Source organism: Marmota marmota, unplaced genomic scaffold (genome assembly GCF_001458135.2).
Source record: "Marmota marmota marmota unplaced genomic scaffold, marMar, whole genome shotgun sequence".
Classification (NCBI taxonomy): domain Eukaryota; kingdom Metazoa; phylum Chordata; class Mammalia; order Rodentia; family Sciuridae; genus Marmota; species Marmota marmota.
The window spans coordinates 27286662-27309064 of NW_026000019.1; the positions used below are offsets into that span (position 1 = coordinate 27286662).

The window sequence follows — 22403 nt, forward strand, 5'->3', positions numbered from 1 at the left end:
ATATTCATTACTGCACAATTTAGAATGTGATTATTTCCTTTTTTAAAAAGCATATTTTTTAGTTGTAGATGGACACAATACCTTTATTTAGTATTTTTTATGTGGTGCTAGGGGTCAAACCCAGTGCCTCACACGTGCTACGCAAGCGCTCTACCACTGAGCCACAACCCCAGCCCTGCTTATTTCCTTTTAAGATTTAGTAGTTTAATTAACTTAGTCTCCATAGTTAGACTATAAATTTCTTTGTAATACGGATGCCGTCTTTTGTTATTCCTTATGATGCCTAATCAGAGAATGGGGACTTGACAACTTATTACTAGAAAAAAAATGTTGATGTGGAAGTGGATTGGGACCTAAGTATGGGAGATGCTTTTCCTTTCGTTGTCTCTTTCCCACCGGCTGCTTAATCAACCAAGCTAGAAACCTGGAGCAATCTTTAACTCTTCCTCTTTCTCAACCCAGACATCTAGTAGTCACAAAATTCCAAATTACTTCACCTATATATCTCAAAACTCTGTTCTCTCTCTACCACTGTCCTAAACCACCTGATCTCTCACCTCCATTATGGGTTTTCTTTCATTTGTTTGTTTTTCTATTTATTTATTTTTATGGGGTGCTGAGGATCAAACCCAGCACCTCCCACTTGCTAGGTGAGCACTCTATCACTGAGCTACAACTCCAGCCCTGGGCAATAGTAACTGGTTACTTTGCCTCCAGTTCTGCCTCCTCAAATCCATCTTCCAAAGAGTCAACAGAGTAAACTACACAGAACACAGATCTGGCCATGTCATTTCCCAGCTTACCCTTTCAAAGCTCCCTGATGGACTCAAACTGTTTAGTCTGATACATATGGTCCCTAATGCTCTATACATAGCACCACTGTTCATCTGAATATATTTCTTTATGTTTCTTTAAAGGTCTGTCTTCCTACCAGCATTTCAATGCCATGAGGTCAGGAAAGCATCTTATTCATCATTTTGTCCCAAGTATCTAAACACATAGTAGATTCTCAATCAATATTTGTTGAGTGAACAAATTAGTATGAAATCTCAGTCACATTTGAGCAAAGACAACAACAAATATATATACACATAGATATACTCACCATCTCCCAAAGACCAGATCCAAACACCTCTCTAAACTCAGCTTATTTTAAAATACCAAGTTATGCATAGTTGAATATTGTACCACTTGAGGTTAAGGATTCTACCAATTCACTCTGGGAACCTAAATGAGGTTCTTTTTTCAACTTACTATTGTGTGTGTGTGTGTGTGTGTGTGTGTGTGTTTGTGTTTATGACTCTAAGCTGCACTTGGGTTTTTAACCCATCTTTAAAGAAACAATTATAGGTTAGCTCTTAAGAAACTGAAGACATGAGAGAAAAAGGAAGAAGAAGGAAAAAATTCTCTTTTATTCTGTGGGAACAGTTTATGCAGGGCAGAACCAATTAATACCTAGGAATCCTCAATGAGAAGAATCTCTTTTTAAAATTTATTTATTTATTTATTTTGGTATCAGGGATTGAACTTAGGGGTACTCAACCACTGAGCAACATCTCCAGCCCTTTTTTGTATTTTTTTTTTTTTTTAGAGACAGGGTCTCACTGAGTTGCTTAGAGCCTTGCTAAATTGCTGAGGCTGGCTTTGAACTTGTGATCCTCCTGCCTCAGCCTCCCCAGCCACTGGGATTACAGGCATGCACCACTGCACCCTGCTTAATTTTTTTTGTTGTTGTTTCTTTTAGTTGTAGATAGACACAATGACTTTATTTTTATTTATTTATGTTTGATGTGGTGCTGAGGATTGAACCCAGTGCCTCATACATCCTAGGCAAGCATTCTAACCCTGAGCCACAAACCCAAGCCCCCTACTTCTGATTCTTAAACGCATTAATCAGAAGTCCTTCATCTTAACTCCAGACATGCTGTGTACATAGTTTTGGAGACCCACTGAAAAATGAAAACCCTTATTTAAAAAAAAAAATCTTATTTCAGGACTGCAGAGCAGAGCATTGACCCAAGCAATGAACTCCTCTGAATGCAGGGCCTAGTGCAATCTACATAGGTCACATCTGAAGTCAGCTCTGGCACAGGAGTTCACAAATCAACCCCAGCTACCTCTGATTTACTAGAATTCACTCTGAATTAATTCTCAGCCATTCATAGTAAGAAAATGGGACCCTCTTCTAGGCTCTTAGTTAGACCAATTCCTCCCACCCCACTTACCGGGGATTGAACCTAGAGGCACTTAACCACTAAACTACATTCCCAGCCTTTTTTTTTTTTTCTTTTTCTTTTAATATAAGCTGGGAATTGAACCCAAGGAAGCTAGACAAATCTCTACAATTGTAGACAAATGAGCTACAGTTACAGCCCTTTTGTCTTTAATTTTGAGACAGGTCCTAAATTGCTGAGACTGGACTTGAATTTGTGATCCTTCTACCTTGTCGTCCCAAGTCTCTGGAGATTACAAGCCTGACTCTTTTTTTTTCCAGTTGTAGATGAACACAATATCTTTATTTTATTTTTTTAATATGGCTCTGGAGATCAAACCCAGTGCCTCGTATGTGCTTGGCAATCTCTCTCCCACTGAGCCACAAACCCAGCCCTTCTGCCTGGCTCTTAAATTTTTTTTATTACATCCTTCCATTTTATTTCTTTCTGAAGCCTAATTTTAAAGTCTTTTTTAAAAGAACTTTTCTGAGTCTGGTATAATTGTAAGATATCATTGTTAGTAAAATAGTTAATTTTACTACTGACATAGTGCATGTGAAAAGTTTGCTCTGTCTCTCCCTTTCTTTCCCTCACAGCTTGTCCAGGATCCATGTATAGAGGAGGCTGCAGATCTACCCTGAAGCTCAAAAGTAGAAAAAAAAACTTGGTGAGCCTGATAAGAAGCAGCTTCTAATGAGTCGTGAGGTCCCGCCCACCAGGAACCCTCCCCATGTGCCACCAACCAGCACCTTGGGCATGCTGGTAAACTTCCTACACAGGCCTTTGCCCTAGGTCCAGAGTATGTGCCCTACCTACCTTGGGCTCTGAGAGCACCCAGAGGCCACATACATAGACATCCCTTGTTTTCCAGGTAGTGAAAAATACCATAATTGCTAACTCCTGAGATCACAAGGAAAGCAGAGTCACTGTGGGAATTTGGCAAGACGCATCCTGCACCAAATTCTGTGGCCTGTGGTGTGTTACCTAAGAGAAGCAGGTAAGAAATCTTTTGGGGTCCAGGTGTGGTGGTGCACACCTGTAATCCCAGCAGCTTGGGAGGATGAGATAGGAAGATTTTAAGTTTGAAATCAGCCTCAGCTAGCAAAATTCTGCCTGGGGATGTAGCTCAATAGTAAAATACTCCTGGTTCCTGGGTTCAATTCCCAGTATCCCCCCACCACCACCACCAAAAAAAAAAAGCTTTTTGTTCAGGGCCAGAGACTTAAGCAACTGTCTTGCTTTTAGTATAAATAGTGATGGGGAGCAGGTTTGGAAAGAGGCTCTACAGAAAGAAGAGAAAGTCACAAGTGGCTCAGAGCTGTCTGCTAAATCTTCTTACATTCAGGGGTCCATGACAGCCACATCAACACCTGGAATCATAGCTAGTGGGGAAGATGAGCCAAGGAACTGTGTGGTGTGTGGGGACCGAGCCACAGGCTATCATTTCCATGCTCTGACGTGCGAGGGCTGCAAAGGTTTCTTCAGGTAAGACCCTCCTCCTCCATAGAAACAACCCTGTTCCCAGCTCCTATCAGTCAGCCTTTAAACCCTGGCACATGCCCAGCCTTGTCCAGCTACATTCCTCCTGTATTTAAGTCTCACTACTCTGTGGCTAGCACTCTACATCTTGCCAACCACACCACTGTATAAACTGACGGCATGATAAAAGAGAGAGGACCAAATGTTTGTCCCATGCACACAGTCCATTTGTTCCCCCCCCCCTTCTGTGTGCGTGTGTGTGTGTGTGTGTCAAGAGTACTTATTATGTGCCCACTGCAAAGCACTAAGGTAATACTATATTGACTAGGCTTGCCCCAATGATCCTGTGTGTTGTGCTTTATTCACTCCTGAAGTGCTTTGAACTTGTGCTCTATTCACTCCTGAAGTTCTTTGCTGAGTGAAGGTGGGAGACAGCTGTAGTCCCAGCTACAGAGGCTGACATAGGAGGGTGGCAAGTTCCTGGCCAGCCTGGGCAACTTAGCAAGACCCTGTCTCAAAATAAAAAATAAAAAGGGCTAGGTATGGGGCTGGGGTTGTGGCTCAGTGGTAGAGTGCTTGCCTAGCACATGTGAGGCCCTGGGTTCGATCCTCAGCACCACATAAAAATAAATAAAAATAAAAGTATTGTGTCCAACTACAACTAAAAAATAAATATTTTTTAAAAAGGGCTAGGTATGTGGCTCAGTGGTTAAGGCCTCCCCACCCCAGGAGGGTTTGATTCCTAGTACCATAAAAATTAAAAATGTCTCTGTTGGGGCTGGGGTTATGGCTCAGTGGTCTAGAGTGCTTGCTTAGTACGTGTGAGGCATTGGTTTCAATCCTCAGCACCACATAAAAATAAATAAAATAAAGGTATGTGTCCATCTACAACTAAAAAACAAAAATGTCTGTCTTTCACAGACGAGCAGTCAGTAAAAGCACGGGTCTCACCTGCCCCTTTGCTGGAAGCTGTGAGATCAGCAAGACCCTGAGGCGCCACTGCCCGGCCTGCAGGTTGCAGAAGTGTCTAGGTGCTGGCATGAGGAAAGACAGTGAGTTGGTCTCCTACCTTCCCAGTTGTCCATTGACTGTCTCTGTGTTTTGTCTTTGTTCCCAATAGTACATTTTGCATTAACAAGCACAGTAAGATTTTTTTTCCAAATTCGACAGATGATATCACTATTCTACTCAAAACTTTCAATGGCTCCCCATCTCTTTTAAAGTACAAGATCTCTTGATCTGGTTCCTGCATACCACCTTTCAGACTTCATTTCCTCTTTCCCCCTTGCCCAATCCAGTCCAATGACATTGACTTCAATGTTCTTCTTAAACCCACCAATCACACTCTTCCCCAGGACTTTTGCACTCCTCATTCCCTCTACCTGAAAAGTGCTTCCCTTGGTATTCATATGGCCGGCTTTTTTCTTTTATCTCTTGAATATAATGCCTATCACCTAGTAGATGCTCTATAATTTTTAATTAATTAATGCTTTCTCTGTGCCAGGTAACTATGCTATGCTCCCAATAGATGATATAACTGGGACTCAAAGAAGTTAACTTACCCAAGATCAACCAGCTAAAAAGTTGTACAGTCAGTATTCAAATTCAAGTCTGCCTGATACTAAACTCTTGTTTTTTCCATAAGATTGCAGTACTTTTCAATAGGATGGAAAGAAAACTATCTATAAACCAAAAGATCTTAGTTTGAATTCAGTCTGCATCATTTGTTTTATGACCCTGGACCTGTTGCTGGAATCTAAGCCTATTTACATTTCTGAAAAATATGAATAATACCTACTTTGTCTACCACAGTGTTGTTTCATCCAGTGAAATCTAACCTCAGAACCTTTGAAATTATAATGCTGTGTCGTGGTTTGGATCTGGAATGTCCCCAAAGTCTTATGTGTTGAAGTCTTGGTCTCCAATGCAGTAATATTCAGAGGTAGGGCTTTTAGGAAATGACTGGATCATGAGGGATATAACCTCATCAGTGGATTAATCCATCTGATGGAACTAATAATTTGAATGGACTATTGGGACGTGATTGAAACTGTAGGAGTTGGGACCTAATTGGAGTAGCTTACTGGGAACATGCCCTGGAAGGGTTTGTCTTATCTTCTTCCTCATCTTCTTCCTCCCTCTCTCTGCTTCCTGCTGCCATGAGCTGAGCAGCTTTTCTGCCATGATGTTCTGCCTTGCCTCCGCCCCAAAGAACAGAACCAGCCAACCATAGACTGAAATTGAGTCAAAAGAAATGTTTCCTCCTCTAAGTCATGTCAGGTATTTTGGTCATGGCAATGAAAAGCTAACATATTATACAAACACAAGGGGCTGCCTTAGCACTTTATTAAGCCCCTCTTTATTGTTTCCCCCCAAAGCCAACCATCTTATACCTTTCCCACTTTACTCTCCATCCTTCTCTCCTTTCCCACAGTGCATTGTTTTCTGCCATGTGCCTTACAGGTAACTGAGGTTGGTGAAAGGGGGCAGGAATTCCCCACACCTGAGGTCTCTAGGAGTCAATCAAGTTCAAGGAAGCCTCAGGAACTCTCCTTCCTTCCCCAGTTCTTCCTTGTGTAGGGCGGTTGAGGAATCCCAGATCAGGGACTGGCTGAAAGATGTTCTCTGCTGGTCTAAATAGCTTTGTTACATCTCGTCTGGTACAGTGATACTGTCGGCAGAAGCCCTGGCATTACGACGAGCAAAACAGGCACAGCGGCGGGCACAGCAGACTCCTACACAACTGAGTCAGGAGCAGAAAAAGCTGGTCCAGACCCTTCTGGGGGCCCACACTCGTCATGTTGGCACCATGTTTGACCAGTTTGTGCAGTTCAGGGTGAGCACTGATCGGGGCTGAAAGTGACCAAAAGGGTATCTAGGAGGTGGCCTAAGGGAGAGGGCTGTGTACCATGTACCAACAGAGGATAGATCTTCTCCAGAACCCCAGTCTGGGCAAGTTCCTCTAAAGAACCTTTCCAAGATAAGGCTGGTGAGGCCTCAACAAAAGCCCTAGGAGCCAGGGACTCTGGCTCACATCCTGATCTCTACAGCCTCCAGCCTACCTGTTCATCCATCATCAGCGTTTGCCTACCCTGACCCCTGTGCTACCTCTGCTCACACACATCGCAGACATCAACACTTTCATGATGCAGCAAATTATCAAGTTCACAAAAGATCTGCCCCTTTTCCGGTGAGTGATCTTCCCTTCTCTCTCATGAAGCAAGGGCTTCATAAATTATATACCATCTTCATCTCACCCCACCCCTAAAAGTTGCTGATCAGATGGGCATGGTGGCTCATGCTTGTAATCCTAGCTACTCAGGAGGTTGATGAAGAAGGATTGCAAATTCGTGGCCTGTCACAGCAACTCAGTAGACCCTGTCTCAAAATAAAAAGTGCTGGGGGTGTAGCTCAGTGGTAGAGAGCCCTTGGGTTCAATCCCCAGTACTAGGGTTGGGGGAGTCCTAACACACATGGTGGTGCATGCCTGTAATCCCAACAATTTGGGAGCTTGAAGCAGGAAGATGGCAAGTTTGAGGCCAGCTTCAGCAATTTAGCTAGGTCTTAAGTAACTTATATGAGACCCTGTTTCAAAACAGAAAATAAAAAGGGCTGGTGATGTAGCTCAGTGGTTCAGCATCTCAAAATAAAAAAGTCATTCAACAAATTACCACACCCCTTAGTCTTTCCAAGCATCAGGTCTCAAAACCAGGTTTGTTGTTAAGTGTGTCACTCAGGACCGGAAGTTCCTCTCCCTCTCCTAAGCTCAGACTTGTCTAAAATGCCCTTTTTTTCGTTTCTCCACAGATCCCTGCCCATGGAGGACCAAATCTCCCTTCTCAAGGGAGCAGCTGTGGAAATATCTCACATTGCACTCAATACCACTTTCTGTCTCCAAACACAAAACTTCCTGTGTGGACCTCTTCACTACACAATGGAAGATGCAGCCCATGGTGAGAAGGTGCTAGAGCAGTAGGGGCATGTGTCCTTGTGGTATGGGATGAGGTGAGGTGACCTAGAGGCTCTAAGCCTCATATCTCCTACAGCAGGGTTCCAGGAAGAATTTTTGGAGTTGGTATTTCGCTTCCATGGGACACTAAAACGACTGCAGCTCCAGGAGCCTGAGTATGTGCTCATGGCTGCTATGGCCCTCTTCTCTCCTGGTGAGCATTTCCCAAAGCCCAGAAACTTTGGTTCCACCATCTCTACCCAAACTGGGTCCCTTGAATCCATCCGTCCATAGCCATCTAGCCTTTAAACCTTTGGAGTGGGTCTCTATCATCCTCAGACCCTGGGACACTGTGCAGGCCTCCCCCCTCCCCCTTGTCCCTCCCAGCTCTCTCTCTTACAGATCGGCCTGGAGTTACCCAGAGAGAAGAGATTGATCAGTTGCAAGAGGAGATGGCACTAACTCTGGACAGCTACATCAAGGAACAGGAACCAAGGCCCCGAAATCGGTAGGTGGGAGCCTGGGAGCTTGGAGGCTGCACTGGGGAAAGAAGAGGTTATGGAAAACACTGAACTCTGGATGAATGCTTTTCCTGTCTTTTCCTTTGGCAAACCAGATCTCTTGGGGTCTGGTCCTTTCCTCTGGCCATCCCAGTTGCACAGTTCCAGCATTCAAATTGCTCTTACTGATGCTTAATCTCACTTTTTCCAATTTTTTTTTTTTTATTCAGTAGAGATGCAAAGTAGTAGCTCACAGGCTCTTATAATAGCATTCCTGAGATTGATGACATCTATCACCTTAGCACTACAACTTCTCCAGACTAAAGTGGACCATTAAGAATCTTGCTCACTTTTGTTCCTTGGCCCTTTCTCGCCTCTCCACTTGGCCAATTCCTTGAATTTTTCATTTCCCTTGAAGTTAGGGTCATTCACAGTTTTGTGTCCCTGATTCAGGATCTATCTAGGCTCTGAGGTATGTGCAACTTCTGTTCTTACTCATTCCTCAATAAGTCAGTTTGCCAGAAGGAGGATACTTTGTACCACAGAACAACCCACCCATCTTCTAGAACTTGCTCTAGAAGGCCAAACCCTCAGACTCTACTCAGTTGAAGTTCTGGCAAGGTCTGGGGCTTCTTTCACACTTGGCCCTCAGAGTTCAGGAAAAACTGGGCATTGTGAGAAGATAGTATCAGACAGACACTCCTTTGGGGACTTTTCAACATTTGACAGATTTTCATATCAGAGCATGATTTTCTCTAAATTTCAGACTTAGCTTCACTGAGGGTCAATTCAGTGGGTCAGGGCCTCAGGACAAGACTTCTAGCTGTCTTATTTCCTTCCTCTTCCCTGGTAACCCCACTACTTCCTTCAAAGGTTTCTATATGCAAAGTTGCTGGGCCTGTTGGTTGAACTCCGGAGTATTAACAACGCATACGGGTACCAAATCCAGCGCATACAGGGACTATCTGCTATGATGCCACTGCTCCAGGAGATCTGCAGCTGAGCCCCAGCCTGGCCTCCTTCCCCAGCCCACTTGGGACACACTGGACTGGAAAGGGGAAATTGCTAGGACGAGGAGAAAGGGAGTTCAGTGATTGTAATGAAAGACTAAAGCAATAAATGCCTCTTCATGCGATCATTGGGGTACTTAGGGGTGACCGTGGGGATAAGGTTGTCCTTTGGATGCATAGAAGATGAAGAAGAGGAAGCCTCAGGCTAAGAGGTAAAACTTCTGGGAATGGGTAGGTCCCATTTTTCAATGCCCAAAATTTAGCCCTTCAGCCCTACTTTCTCAGCCTCTGGGATGGGAAAACAGGATGGGGAAGTTATCCCATGCAGTCTTTTCTGCTCTGGAGAGGAAGGAGCTAGGGGCTTTAATCCAGAGGAAAACAAAGATGGAAATGAAGGGGGGAGTTCAACCAGACATATTCCTTAATCCTTCTCCCTTAGTCCAGAGCAACAAGAGCGTGGGGAAGATGATACTGGGGCTGGTGGCAGAAGTGGGAGCCTCAAACCACTGCCTTATCAGCTGACCCAGTGGCAGCGCCAGTTTTGAGAAGGGTATGGTCCTGTTCCCCACTCTGCTCCTAGGACCTAGAGGTCACCCATCGAGGTGGGCTCTGGAGAGGAGCCTTGTCTCTGGCCCTAGGACACCTGACTCAGGTTCCAGCTGTGGGGGCTGACTCTGGGACAACCTCAGCCCACAGTGATGCTGAAGCCACAATGGAATCTGTTGCGCCAATGATTAAGGAAGGCTCCAAGGGCCAAGGTGACGGGCAGCGGGGGCATCTTCTTCTCCAGCACAGCACCTACACACCAGTTACTATCCACCAAGCCTATTGGGAAAGAAAACATCAACTAGGTTATTGAACAAGACTTGGAGAAAAGGGTTGGCAAAAATAAGGTAGAACTTCCCTCCCTCTGCATCCCCTGATCCTTCAGCACTTCTGAATGCTGTCACAATAACTCTTACCTCTAAACACCATGTTGGCCTGGGGCAAAGTCAGGTGGTAACCAAAGGAGAAGGTTGTGTCTTGTAGCCTTGTGTTTGCCTCAAACTCCACTCCAACCTGAACCTGAAAAACAAGGGCAAGGATAAGAGGGGGATTCAGTCTTGGTGAAGACCAGAGGGGCCCTGACAGGGGATCAGCAGAATGAAGACATCCATGAAAATGTATACCTTGTGTGGGTAGGAAGAATACTAGGCCAGCAAGAGCCTGGGGGGGGGGGGTTGTCTACAGAGGCAAAAGTTTATATAACTGACTTGCTAGCATAGGGCATGAGATCAGTAGCTCACCTGTTCATTTGCCCTGTGGTAATAGCTTGCATGGGCCCCACCAGATCCCACATTCAATGTAGCTACCCAGTGTACAGCTGTAAAAAACAAAATACAAGGGGAAAGGAGAATTACTGTAGTAGGATGCATTCCAGGGACCCCAGCAAAGTCCAGAATTGCCATTCCACTTCACCCCATACCCGAGTACTTCCCAGCCAGAGTCAAGATGGCCCCCTCTTCGCCCGGCCGCCGGTGATAAACTAGCTCTCCTCCTAGCACCAGTCGATGAGTGAGGCTCTGCAGAAAGTGAGCGACCATGATCACTGTGGGGGAGTGAGGAGACACGGAGTCAGTCATAGAGACAATAGTGAGGCCTACTCCTTCACCCCCAGTTCCCTCCTACAACCTGCCCCAGAAATTCCTTTTCAAACTCCCAAACTGTACAGAAGATGAGGAGGCATGTCCAACATTAGCAAATAGAACCCTGTTTAAGGTTCAAAAGAACCCTGTCCCAACTCCTCACCCGATTCCCCAATCAGGTCAGGATTTCCTAGGGTCAGAGTGGCTGTGTAGTCATCTCCTCGATACTCGCCATCAAACTGCCATGTCAGGAACTTGGCCTGTTGTGTCTGTGTGGAGAGAGCAAGAAGTAAAATCTCCAACCATCTTTTTATAATCACTATTGCCTCTGATCCTCCCCCTGGCTTCCCCGGGGCAGGATACCCATAGAGGAGAAAGAGAAGTGCCTCGATGGATGGAGGCAGGAACTGTGGGTCACCTGGAAGACAGCCTTAGCTCGGAGCCGCTCTGCCAACAGAAGCAGGACCTGGGCGTTGAGACTTCCACTGCTGTCCATATCCCCTACCACAGTGGGGAACACCTGGTGAGGAGTGTAGACCAGTAAGGCTGAGCTGGGTAGCATTACTCAACTTAAACCCAAACACTGGGATTTCATTAACATTACTCAGCGCCCCCTGGTGGAGACACAAAGAAAAACTCTGGCATCGTTTCATAGAATTGTTTCCCCACCCTTTGCCATTCAGAAGAGACAGAATCTGGTTACTGTCAATTCTTCCCTGAACACACACATTTCCTCCTCCTCCAGACCTAAGTCCCAGGTGCGCTTTTAGAGAGTGGACCCAGGTATGTGGAGCCCTCACCTCTGTGGGGCTGAGCTGCCAATCCCCTGCATAGGCTGCATGGAGGTGATAGCCAGGCAAGCCCAGGGCACTCATGTGCACAGTGTGAGCCACCTGCAGAAAGAGGAGTCAATGGAGGAAGAGAGCATCCATGTTTCATTTCAATACCTCATCCCACCCGTCATCTTCTCCCCATTCAGGGGGCCTTTTAAGAATCCCAAATATCCCAACATATGCAGTGGGTTAACAGATTTAAAGCACCAAGTCCCGCAGGCAAGGGAGGTAAAGAGAACCCCACATCCTCCCTCATTTGTCCCACATAGCCTAGCTAAGGCTGGAGTGCAAAAAGGAAAGGAGGATCCAAGGATAGGCACGAAGGAATGGTAAGGATGGGACAGAGAAGTGGGAGCACCTGGAAATGGCTGCTCAGAACCTTGTTGACAACGAGCTTCACTCCCTCCATCTGTGCTGGGAATACATCTGAAGGGGGTGGGGGGGAAGGGAAGGAATAAGCACAGACAAGGAATCCCTACCCAAAGAGATAGTCTCCCCTTTCAATCCCATATGAAGCACTGGAGGGATTGACCTCCTTTCAACTCTTCAAACGAAATGCTCCACTTCATTTGGGCACCTGATTCTCCCTGAACTGAATGCCGCAGCTGTGATTTCCCCTTTTCTGTTCCCATCACCGGACATCAGGTTTCAAGATCCTCCCTTCCTCCGCCCATTCAACTTGAGATCCAAATGACAGAGTTCTCACCTTTGCATAGCCGGTGCAGCTCATCGAAGCTCCCAGGGTTGGGTAGAGGTTCCTCTCGGCGGGGGCTCCGGCGGGGCAAACTCCCCATCGGTGCCAGGCCCAAAGTATTACCCATTTTAGTCCAGAGGACAGGGAGGGGCCCGGGTTAGCCTGGGAAAGGATTCTGGCTTCCTCTACCCCCCACGGGCCCCACCCCCCATCATCAGGCTCCCCAGTCTCAGAAACTTCCACATGATCGAATGCTAGTCCTGGAACAGGAAGAGTGGGGGGAGAGAGCACCGATGGAGAGATAGAACCCTAGGCACACTCCCACCCCATCTCTGATCCCTCACCCCCACCTGTCACCCCTGTCCTCGCTCCCATTTTCTAATCCTAACCCCCACCACAGACCTCACCTGGATTCCTAGTCTTTCTAATCTTCATTCCCACGCCCTGAGGACAGGCCCGCAATAGAACAGTAGCCCTTACCATCTCAGACCATCCTGCGGTCCCTTTCCCCCCGGCACACCCCGGTCATCTTGATGGGGGCAGCCATCTTGGTTAATGGCAAAGCTTCGGCTTCACGTTGCATTTCCAAAGTGGCCATGAGCGCCATCTTTGAACCGGGCAAAGGAAACTACCTAAGACCCAACCCTCTCCAGATTCGGTCCCGCCCAATGGGTGGGAAAAAAGGCACTTCGATCTCCTAGTCGCCAATGAGAAAGAAGGAAGCAAAAGAGTGGCAGGCATGGCAGCCGGAGAGCTTCACCCTGGCGGGGCAGAGGCCAGCGGGATTTGATTGGTGGTTCCTTAGACTTCTGCAGAAGGCCTTAGATTGCCCTGCCTCTCCAAGGTCGAGATAAACCTGTGAACGTTCAAACCACTAGAGGGAGTATCTTGTCGCTTGGGTCGCTGAAACTCCTTGCACCGGCCACGAAAAAAGTGAAACTACAGCCTGGAGGCTGTTTTATTTTTGGTACTGGGGATTGAACCCCCGGGAGCTCTACCACTGAACTACATCCCCAACCTTTTTTTTTTTTTTTTACTTTTTTTGAGATAGGACTCGATTAGTTGCCGAAGCTGAACTTGTGATCCTCCAATCTTAGCCTCTAGAGTAGCTGTGATTACAAACGTGCGCCACCACACCCAACTCAGATTTTGTGTTTAGTGATGAATGATGAAGGAATGTCCCTGAAGACTTCTTTCGAACCTAGTTCATATCATGCCCCACATCCCCATTGAATCCACAGCCCTCCACAGCCCGCCTCTAAATGACACATAAGCACAGCTCTTCCCCAGACACAAACCCCCTCATCTTCTAGAGGTCTACACCTCTCAGGAGTGTCCCCTCTCGGTAGAAAGGAAATGGGTGTGTGACAAAACGTTTGGGGTAGAGGAGCAGGCTCTGGGCAGAACTATTCCTTAAAATACCATCTAAGCCCAGCGGCTCCGGAGTCTGAGGCAGGAGGATCGCAAATTCAAAACCAGCTCAGAAACTTAGTGAAGCCCTAAGCAACTCAGTGAGGCCTGTATCTAAATAAAACACAAAAAAGGGCTGGGAATGTGGCTCAGTAGTTAAGCGCCCCTGGTACACGTCCCCCAAAATAACAACAAAAACAGGTACCTCTATTGTTAATCCTTCTTTCTTTGAGTTTTCAGGCAGGGTGAACAAATAAAACCTAGGAATAAGTTTCCAGACCACAAATGTGCTCTGCCTTAGGGCCAGGGGCAAGCAATAGACTACACTCAAGAACTATGAGCTCTACTGGGGAATAATTGAAAACGGAATAAAATTTTTTAGCCTTTGTTCCCTACCTTCCTCACTAGCTCCCACCACTCCCTCCCATCTTTCAGGAATGTTCCACATACCTAGGGAGCAAACTTTGAGGGCAATAGGGCGGAAGATACAAATGCTTCTGGTATCTAGTTAGCTAATTCTACTGAAATGCTCTGGACCTAGGAATGTAACCCCCCTCCCCTTAATTAGGGCTGGGACAAGGGCCAGGACCTTGGCCATAGGTATTCTATGGCCCCTGCTAATTCAATATTGGCTGACCACTGCCTTGAACTGATAAGGCAGTCAGATGACCAGGTATATTCAACCCTTATCCTAGCAGGAGCCTCTTGTGTCTTTTCCTGCCAGAGCTCTCCAACTGAGAGAGGAAGGGCAGAGGCTGTTTTCTGAATTTGTTTTTATTGGGGGAAGGGTATGCTCATTGATCAGCAACCAGGAGGGCCATTCTGGGCTCTGGGTTGTTTTCTCCCCCTGTCTCATTATACATTAACTGAAAAAGGACAGAGTCAATCACACCTGCCCTCTGACCCTGACTCTCATTCTCCTAACCCCCATTCCCTTCACTACTGCCCCTAATTTCAACTGCTTTTTTTTTTCTTTTATTCTTTTCCCCAATACTTATCTTCAAAGTTGCAGTGAAGACAAGTAGGGTTGGGGAGATGAAATTTACTCAGAAAAGAGATAAAAAATCAAGGATCAAGGGTTTGATGTCAGAGCTTTCCAGAGAAATGATTAGAAATCTTGCTTCCCCACTGCATACAAATCCAAAGATAACTAGCCCTAGATCCCAAAAGAGTCAATCTTAAACAGATGGATGTGTACACTTTTGCCCTTCACTAAGGCCTGTACCCTCTGCTTCTCATTTCATCTCCATGAATTCCTCGTTTCTTGTCCTCTCCTCCCCCATTTCTCCGATCTGTTTACTTCAACATGGTCCCTCCCCCAATATCTCCCCAGAATCTCTATCACCTGACAGGGGGTGGTGAAATGGACAGGTATATAGTCCCTGCCTTTCCAGCCAGGCCAGCAACAGACACCAAAGACAGAGACGCTGAGTAGGTATGGTGAGAGAGCAAGAGCTGTGGGCAGCATGTGAAGAGGACTGGGCTTTGATGGTGGAAAGGAAGGGAACCAGGGTGGAGAGGGCTTCTGGATGTGAGATCCCTGGGGAGGGGGTGAAGCCCATTTGGCTTCATCATCCTTCCTCACCACCAGCACTATATTCTAGGCCACCTTTCTACTGTCACCACGATGAAGCTGCTTGCAATGACTGTGCTTCTCCTTACCATCTGTAGCCTTGAAGGTGAGTATGATATGGAGGGAGGGGGACAAAGAAGAACAGGAGATGGTGGTCCTCACTACCCATTTTCTGTGTTCCTATGCCTCAGTCTGGCAACCACGGAGCTTTCCTCTCTGAAGTCCAGAAAGAAAAAAAAAAATCCAAAGATTTGTCTATATATCTATTTGGAAAGGGGGCTGAGAGCTGGGGTGGAGAATGGCAGAGGTATGGTGGGAGACCAGGACTCATTGCTGGGGACCCAGTTGAGAAAAGTGTGCCTATGTTTCTAGGGGCTTTGGTTCGGAGACAGGCTGAGGAGCCAACTCTGCAGAGCCTTTTCTCTCAGTACCTCCAGACTGTGACGGACTATGGCAAGGACCTGGTGGAGAAGGCCAAGGGCCCAGAGCTTCAAGCCCAGGCCAAGTAAGTGTCAGGGGTAAGGGTTTGGAGGTGGGACAGTGGAGAGAAGGAACAGAAGATGGAAGGTCTTACTGGAGACTGACTCAGGGGTGGGGGTTAAGAAGGATTAAGCTTAAACTGGGGAGAAAAATTCTTCCATTGCCCATAGATCGTGTGTACCTTTTGGACAGATAGAGGCAATAGGAAGTGGTCCCTGAATTTCAATCTCTAGAGTCTATTGCTCTGTCCAGTGGCGGGCTTGATTCTCCTACTAGGTGCTTTGCCATGGCAGGAGGGACCAGAGACCTAGTTCATTTTGCTCCTTCTCACCACCAACAAGGCTCCTCCCTGCCAGTCATTAGGTTTCTTCACACTGACCTCTAATCCCTCCCCTATCCAGGGCTTACTTTGAAAAGACGCAGGAACAGCTGACACCCCTGGTCAAGAAAGCTGGAACTGATCTGATTAACTTCTTGAGCAATTTCATGGACCTCAAAAAAACACAGCCTGCTGAGCAGTGAGGAGACCGTACCATTTCTTCCAACCCCAGGGACCAGGCCTAGTGTCCCTCTCCCTACCAACTCCCCATTTTCTACAATAAATGTGGAAGGATTCAAGTTGTGAGTCTCGTGTGTTCAGGTGACTGGGAAAAGTGGCAGAGTTGGGAAGGAGTAGAAAGAAGAAAAAAAGATAAATCTGCTTCTAAAAGGGAGAAGGGTTTGGGTGTGGAGGGATGGAGAAAGGGTTGAAGAGACAAATGATTGAAATGATATAGCAGTGGTGTGTGGTATGCCTGTGATTCTTCCTCAAGCCCAGGGAATCTCCCACAGCCCAGGCATGGCTCTGCCGTGGAGTGATAGTGCCACTGCATAGGACATGGAACTGTGAAAGAAAGGAAGGATTCATAAACTCAATCCCTAGACTTCTGAAAATTACAGGAAATGAAGGCATCCTTCAGAATTTCCCCTTAATCGTTCTAGAAAGAGAAAAATATCTTCCTCAAAATGAGTCCAGTGGTGTGACCCAAGACCCTTTCTTTCCTTATGAGTAAGGAGAATACTCTTGTTTCTCCATCTCACAATAAAAGAGAAACCCTGGTTTCACTCCTTTCCCTAAAAGTGTTCTAATTCTTCCCTCCTTTCAAAACCTCTGAAAGCTTGGACCCATTCCAAGCCCTTCCCCTACCATTATCCGGGCACTATTCAAAGAACTGGCCTAGTAACCATCTTAGAGCCTGGAACTGGTAGCCATCTAAAGGCCTGACAGTTATCTAACTTGGTGGACATGGGATATAAGAGATGCTGTGATACCTGGATTAAATGAAAATGGAAATCAGGTTGGGTTGATAGGGGGAGATACACAGTTCTAAAATGAGGCCTTTTCCAATAAAAATGAATTCCTATTTTACTTATTTATAGTATAAGGAATCAAACCAGGGATTCACACATACTAGACAAGTACTCTACCACTGAACTACAACCTTAACCTCCTCCTTTAAAAGTTATTTTCTCGGGGCTGGGATTGTGGCTCAGCGGTAGAGCGTTCCCCTAGCACGGGTGGGACCCCGGTTCAATCCTCAGCACCACATAAAAATAAAGGCATTGTGTTGTACCCATCTATACCTAAAAAACAAATATTTTTTAAGAAAGTTATTTTCTCTGTATGTCTAGCTACTTGGAAGGCTGAAGTAGGAGGATCACAAGTTTGAGACCAACCTCACCAACTTAGTGAGACCCTGTCTTAAAATAAAAACTAAAAAGGACTGGGTTTGTAGCTTAGTGGTAGAGTGCCCCAGGTTCAATACCCAGTACCAAATTAATTAATTCATTATAACAGTTATTTCCCTGTCCCGGCTCATTTCATATACAGCATCTGAAGTCATTTTTCTCCAGGAGACTGGAAATGGCTTCAATTTATTCTATATATTGATCAACCTCCTTAATCTGGCATTCAAGACTCTCACCATTCATAATTATTCCCCTACCCTTTTATTTCAAAATATCTACCTTTTCTCATGAGGCAAAGTGTACAGAAACAAAGATTTATTAGTCTGTTATTTGCAAGGTGACAATTTGGACAAGTTAATTTCAAAAAGCCTGAATTTCCTTAGGAGTTGACAAGTGAATCAAATGGTACAACTGAAAAATAGTTTGAGAAGCATAAATTACTACCAGTACAAAGTATTGCTTGGCACAAGGGGTTGCTGGAAGCTTGGGGACCCTAGACCCATTCAAGAATGCCTGCTGGGTTAAAGGTAGAACTGGCAGCATCTCAGGAAGTTTAAATACTTCCAGGCAGAGCTTTCTGGCAGTTCTGGAAACAGGACAGGCACAAACATGGGATTCCTTGGTCACTCACCCATGGGCTTGGGGGAGATGACTTCTTATCTGGGCCCAATTTGCTTCCCTTTGCCTTACCTGTCTTTAATCCCTATTTGGCCATTTCTCTAAGGTCCCTTTCTCTATGTGTGTATGTGCTACTAGGGATTGAACTGACCTACATTCCTGAACCTTTTGATCTTGCTAAATTGCCCAGGCTAGCCTCATACTTTTTTACTTTTTTTTTTTTTTTTTTTTTTTTTTTTTGAGTGCTAGGGATTGAACCCAGGGCTTTGTGCATGCACGGCAAGCACTCTACCAACTGAGATATAGCCCCAGCCGTGGCCTCAAACTTTTGATTCTCCTGCCTCAGCTTCCTGAGTCACTGGGATTACAGTAGTACACCACTGCATCTGGCTCTTAAAAGTTCCTCTTACCTTAGCATTCCCCTTAAAATCACTCTTTCTAGAAAACCTTCTATTAGGAGCTTCACATAACCCTGGTTATCCCATTTTTTTTCTGCATGGTTGGCTTTTCAACTGTGCTAATTCCCATATGCATATACTGGATTGGTACATATCTGGATTGGTGAAAATCTGGGATTGGACAGTCAGGCTCCCCCACAATCCAACAATTGTCAATTTTCAGACACAGAAGGCCACATTGTATGCAGATGTCATTTCTTAGGTTCTGATGTCTCCAAACATGGCTACATTCCCAGCAGAGTGGTGTGTAGGGAGCATACTCCCTGCTCTAGTTCTATCTCAGAGCATCTGGGGGTCAAAGGTCTCATCCCTCCCCCAGCTATAATCAGCATTCATTCCTTGTTTGAGCAAAGTAGCTTTTAAAGTTCATTAAACTGTGAGTTCTGTGAGGTCAAGAACTGAGTTTGCCTTACTCAAAACTGCACCTTCAGTATCCTGCCTAGTGCCTAGTAGAGGCTGAATAAATATAAGATAAATGAATGAACAGATAGAGTACAGTCTGTGGCAGCTTTATTAAGGATCTCCCTTCCCATTGTTTAACAAGAGTTGGGGAGGGGGGAAGGGAAGAATGGTTGGGCAAGGGAGTGAGACTAGAAAATAAACACATTGAAGAGCATCTGAGCATAAGTCTTTAAGTGGGAGGAGAAATCCCTGGTGTACATTAACATGAGGCCTGGCATCATTATAGGGATAAGGTCAGTTGGCATTAAGAGTGTGGAGGCATATACAATGCTGACCATAAGGGCTGGGAGGTGAACTGAAAGCCACAGAAAGATGTGACCAAGGATATCTAAAGCTATTGGGGTGGTTTCTCATACTTCAGAGTCTCATATGTCTCCTGGTTCCGGGTGCTCAGGCCCTGAAGGTGGGAGTCAAAGAATGGTCAGGGGTTTGATCTCACCCAAGAAGCCCCACCCACCCCACAGACCTTGCCCCAAGGTCACCCCAAACCCCACCCTCTTTTGCTGATTCTGAGGGGGCACAATTAGGCTCACTCACCGTGTAAACACCATCTGATTTCTGCAGAGAGGAAAGGGGCAAGGCATTACAGACCCATATCTCTTTGAGGGCTCTTCAGCATCTGCTTTCCCACCCAGGGAGTATCTGGGTCACGGTCAGAGTTAGCTGCCTAACGCTGGAGGTCATTCACATGATAGGGACATGAATACACATTTGCCAACATGGATACAAACACAAATAACACACAACTCTCATGCATTCATTATCACCCTGTGCTTGATTCTTCCCTGTTACCTGCCAGACATTTTACTTGTGGCTTGGCCAGCTGGCAGGGTAAATAAGGTAAGGTGCTAAGGTGTATGCAGATCAGTACAAGAGATGCATGCTCTCCCAGAGGACTCAGACCCTAACTCTAGAAGGGCAGAGTCTGAAAAATTATCAACACCCACATGTGGGAAGGTCCATACCTCATAGTTGGCTATAGCTGCCTTTCGAACCTGGATCTGGAGTGGAGGAAAGGTAATCCGTGAAGAGGAAATTAGAGGCCCATCCCCTTCCCTCCAAGTGGGAGAACCCCTTGGGTTCCCCTTCCTCCATTCCACACTGCTGCCACCCTCCCACTTCTCCTTCTAGCCCTCATCCCACTTTGCCTTACCTTGAGTCGACAATAGAGCAGGGTGAGGACAATACCATATAAGAACAAGATGGCGTCCAGGATATAGCAGAGCTGAGGCTCTCCCAGGGCCTCTGAGGGGATAGAGGGTACCAGGGGGTCAGGGACACGGTGGTGGGATCTCGTGCTCAGAGGAGAGAAGGGAAAGACTTAGAGGGGATCCCTTTTAGGAAAGAAACTCTATGGTCCTTTCTGAACTCCTATTTTTCTTACTTTTCTCTATTCTCCCTTACCAGAGAGTAGGGATAGAATAAAAAGGGTTCTACTGCAGTAGGACTTACATGGTTTAAGAGTTGAAGACTTTCCCCTTAACCCCAACCCTCTTTAGCACTGTGGTTCTTTGGGTTCCATTGAGCGCTTCATCTATTCTCAAGGACAGATCTAAATTCACTGGGCTGAGACCAAAACCTCAGCCCAGCCGGGGAGGGTGATAGAGAGGCAGTGGCAAATTTCAGCTTAAGAAACCACAAGAGTGTCTCCGCTAAGTCCTGTGACCTGTGGCTGAGAGCTGGACAGGAAGGATGTGAGCTGGGGAAGGGAGGGAAGGCAATTACTCTATTATTGGTCATCTCCCAGCCTCAGCCTCATTGCTTTCTGTCCCACAAGACGCTTAAATATGCCAAAAACAAAGTATCTACTTTCCTATGCCTGCCACTGGCTCTGCACATGGAGCTGGGGAAATGACTACAGGCTCAAGGGAATGATCCCAAATTAAATGCAAAATATGAATTCTTCCTCCTGCTACTCTGCCCTGTTACTCACTGTGAGCCTCTCAGAGGGGAAGTTTTGTATGATTAAAAAAAAAAAAAAAAAAATCACATAGGATCTGGGCTTCCCAGACTGTTCCCAGCCTGTATCAGAACTGATGGGATGCATCTGACTAATATGGGCCAAGTACTGACATCAGTAAAATACTTTTTATTCTGTAACACATGCACAATATTACATAAATCTCAAAACTACCCTGTGAAGGAAACATCACTGCCGTTTTATGGATGACGAAACCCAGGCTTTCGGAAAAGCTAAGTAACTCATTCAGGGCCACAGTTAAGCAAGAGACTGGAACTGAAATCTAGTATTTTCTGCCTCCAAAGCTTTTCCTATGCCCTGGAGCTCTGGCCTCCCTCTCCATCCCATGACAGCAGATAAGTGGCTCACTTAATCCTTTTTCTCTACCTCAACTGGGTTGGTGGGACTCCTCAGGGCCTTCTCTTTCAATTTCTCCAGTTTCCTTAAAGTTAAACAACTCCTTCCTCCCCAACTGACACAACCTCTGTTCAGAACAGAGACACCCTCATAGCATAGACAACCTAAAGTAAGCAAAAAGTGAGAGTTCTTCAATTGACTAGAGTCTTAGAGCTAGAACCTTGTTATTTGTGCCTCTGTTTCTCCGCTGATGCCCAGGTCTCTAGAAACAGGCATTTCATATGGCCCACCTTCCTATCAGCTCGTGCTGTAGTGATGATCCGCTGAAACAGCTATCATGCCTACTTATCTTGAATACCCCTTGTCTTGCTCCTAAGTCCAAAGACAGGCCTCTGCTCTCTAAAAGGGAGTTTTGTATATTTATAATTAACTACAGACCAACTCCCCCTAGACAAAACCAAGGATACCACAAAAATAATGCTGATCAGGGAAAATGGAGCCCTCTCATACAAGACCAGCTCTTCATACTAAACAAATACCTGCTTTTCCTGCCAAACTGACAGTTTCAAAGCCATCCTGAAGTCAGTCTGGAATAAGGTTGGAAAGGGACTAAAATCAAAGAAACCATGACTAGTGCCTTGGATAGGACCTGGATAGGACCAGACTCAGGGTCTCTGTATCTCAGCCCTGTGCCCACATGCCTACCACTGGCCTCCCTCATTCTGTCCCTGACTAGAGCCCTCCCATATATGCTCTTGATTAACACACTGAGGCCCAGCGCAGTGACGCTCACCACACTCTCACCTGCTTGTTCAACCAAAAGGAGTAAGAGCAAGATCACTGCTGGAATCATCTTGGGCAGGGGGCTGAGGAGCCGAGAGCTGGGATCGGACGCTGACAGCACTGCGCAGCTGTGCTCTGTGAACAGTTCCCTGACCACAGAGTTCCCCCCCTTCCTGCCACGCCTTCCCCCACATTTTGGCCCCTTCCCCTTCCTGCACTAGAGACTGGGCGGCTCCCGGAAGGGCTAACTAGGGGAGCTAGAGGATCTGGA

The 22403-nt window shown here is 46.1% G+C and overlaps 4 protein-coding genes across 9 annotated transcripts; 2 read left to right on the forward strand and 2 right to left on the reverse strand.

The window, feature by feature from the left end:
* Positions 1-2988: 2988 nt before the first annotated feature.
* Positions 2989-9276, forward strand: Nr1i3 (nuclear receptor subfamily 1 group I member 3). 4 transcript variants are annotated; one of them, XM_015491938.2, is made up of 9 exons: positions 2989-3210; positions 3559-3698; positions 4614-4744; positions 6359-6528; positions 6743-6882; positions 7500-7645; positions 7742-7855; positions 8029-8149; positions 9015-9276. In XM_015491938.2, the coding sequence occupies exons 2-9, from the start codon at positions 3565-3567 to the stop codon at positions 9142-9144; spliced, it is 1086 nt and encodes a 361-aa protein (XP_015347424.1). In that variant the 5' UTR covers positions 2989-3210; positions 3559-3564; the 3' UTR covers positions 9145-9276. The 4 variants fall into 4 exon arrangements, with proteins under 4 accessions (XP_015347424.1, XP_015347426.1, XP_015347423.1 ...); XM_015491940.2 differs by having other exon boundaries at positions 8044-8149; XM_015491937.2 differs by having other exon boundaries at positions 2990-3210; positions 7739-7855.
* On the reverse strand, positions 8851-14989 carry Tomm40l (translocase of outer mitochondrial membrane 40 like). 2 transcript variants are annotated; one of them, XM_015491941.2, is made up of 10 exons: positions 12784-14983; positions 12316-12563; positions 11968-12035; positions 11577-11669; positions 11195-11296; positions 10940-11045; positions 10617-10739; positions 10438-10514; positions 10114-10216; positions 8851-9976 (listed from the first exon to the last, which is right to left on the reverse strand). In XM_015491941.2, the coding sequence occupies exons 2-10, from the start codon at positions 12428-12430 to the stop codon at positions 9837-9839; spliced, it is 927 nt and encodes a 308-aa protein (XP_015347427.1). In that variant the 5' UTR covers positions 12431-12563; positions 12784-14983; the 3' UTR covers positions 8851-9836. The 2 variants fall into 2 exon arrangements, with proteins under 2 accessions (XP_015347427.1, XP_048666124.1); XM_048810167.1 differs by lacking the exon at positions 11968-12035 and having other exon boundaries at positions 12711-14989.
* Positions 14990-15064: 75 nt separating this feature from the next.
* Apoa2 (apolipoprotein A2) lies at positions 15065-16384 on the forward strand. Of its 2 annotated transcripts, none has more exons than XM_015491942.2 (4): positions 15065-15148; positions 15318-15392; positions 15659-15791; positions 16168-16384. In XM_015491942.2, the coding sequence occupies exons 2-4, from the start codon at positions 15341-15343 to the stop codon at positions 16286-16288; spliced, it is 306 nt and encodes a 101-aa protein (XP_015347428.1). In that variant the 5' UTR covers positions 15065-15148; positions 15318-15340; the 3' UTR covers positions 16289-16384. The 2 variants fall into 2 exon arrangements, with proteins under 2 accessions (XP_015347428.1, XP_015347429.1); XM_015491943.2 differs by having other exon boundaries at positions 15123-15144.
* Positions 16385-19063: 2679 nt separating this feature from the next.
* Fcer1g (Fc epsilon receptor Ig) lies at positions 19064-22312 on the reverse strand. Its single transcript, XM_015491946.2, has 5 exons — positions 22154-22312; positions 20186-20277; positions 19998-20033; positions 19570-19590; positions 19064-19429 (listed from the first exon to the last, which is right to left on the reverse strand). Exons 1-5 carry the CDS (start codon positions 22200-22202, stop codon positions 19367-19369), a joined length of 261 nt encoding a protein of 86 aa, XP_015347432.1. The 5' UTR covers positions 22203-22312; the 3' UTR covers positions 19064-19366.
* Positions 22313-22403: the final 91 nt, after the last annotated feature.

Bases quoted from the DNA above. Each gene is read 5' to 3' on its own strand.
- Nr1i3 (XM_015491937.2), top strand. From the start codon at position 3,565: ATGACAGCCACATCAACACCTGGAATCATAGCTAGTGGGGAAGATGAG. The intron at 3,699-4,613 runs GTAAGACCCTCC...TGTCTTTCACAG, and splicing joins GGCTGCAAAGGTTTCTTCAG to ACGAGCAGTCAGTAAAAGCA. The intron at 8,150-9,014 runs GTAGGTGGGAGC...CTTCCTTCAAAG, and splicing joins GAACCAAGGCCCCGAAATCG to GTTTCTATATGCAAAGTTGC.
- Tomm40l (XM_048810167.1), bottom strand. From the start codon at position 12,786: ATGGTAAGGGCTACTGTTCTATTGCGGGCCTGTCCTCAGGGCGTGGGA. The intron at 10,740-10,939 runs GTGAGGAGTTGG...ACTCCCCCACAG, and splicing joins TGACCTGATTGGGGAATCGG to TGATCATGGTCGCTCACTTT. The intron at 9,977-10,113 runs GTAAGAGTTATT...CTTTCCCAATAG, and splicing joins GGCCAACATGGTGTTTAGAG to GCTTGGTGGATAGTAACTGG.
- Apoa2 (XM_015491942.2), top strand. From the start codon at position 15,341: ATGAAGCTGCTTGCAATGACTGTGCTTCTCCTTACCATCTGTAGCCTT. The intron at 15,393-15,658 runs GTGAGTATGATA...CTATGTTTCTAG, and splicing joins TACCATCTGTAGCCTTGAAG to GGGCTTTGGTTCGGAGACAG. The intron at 15,792-16,167 runs GTAAGTGTCAGG...TCCCCTATCCAG, and splicing joins GAGCTTCAAGCCCAGGCCAA to GGCTTACTTTGAAAAGACGC.
- Fcer1g (XM_015491946.2), bottom strand. From the start codon at position 22,202: ATGATTCCAGCAGTGATCTTGCTCTTACTCCTTTTGGTTGAACAAGCA. The intron at 20,034-20,185 runs GTAAGGCAAAGT...CCTCCACTCCAG, and splicing joins TGCTCTATTGTCGACTCAAG to ATCCAGGTTCGAAAGGCAGC. The intron at 19,591-19,997 runs GTATGGACCTTC...TCCTCTCTGCAG, and splicing joins CAGCTATAGCCAACTATGAG to AAATCAGATGGTGTTTACAC.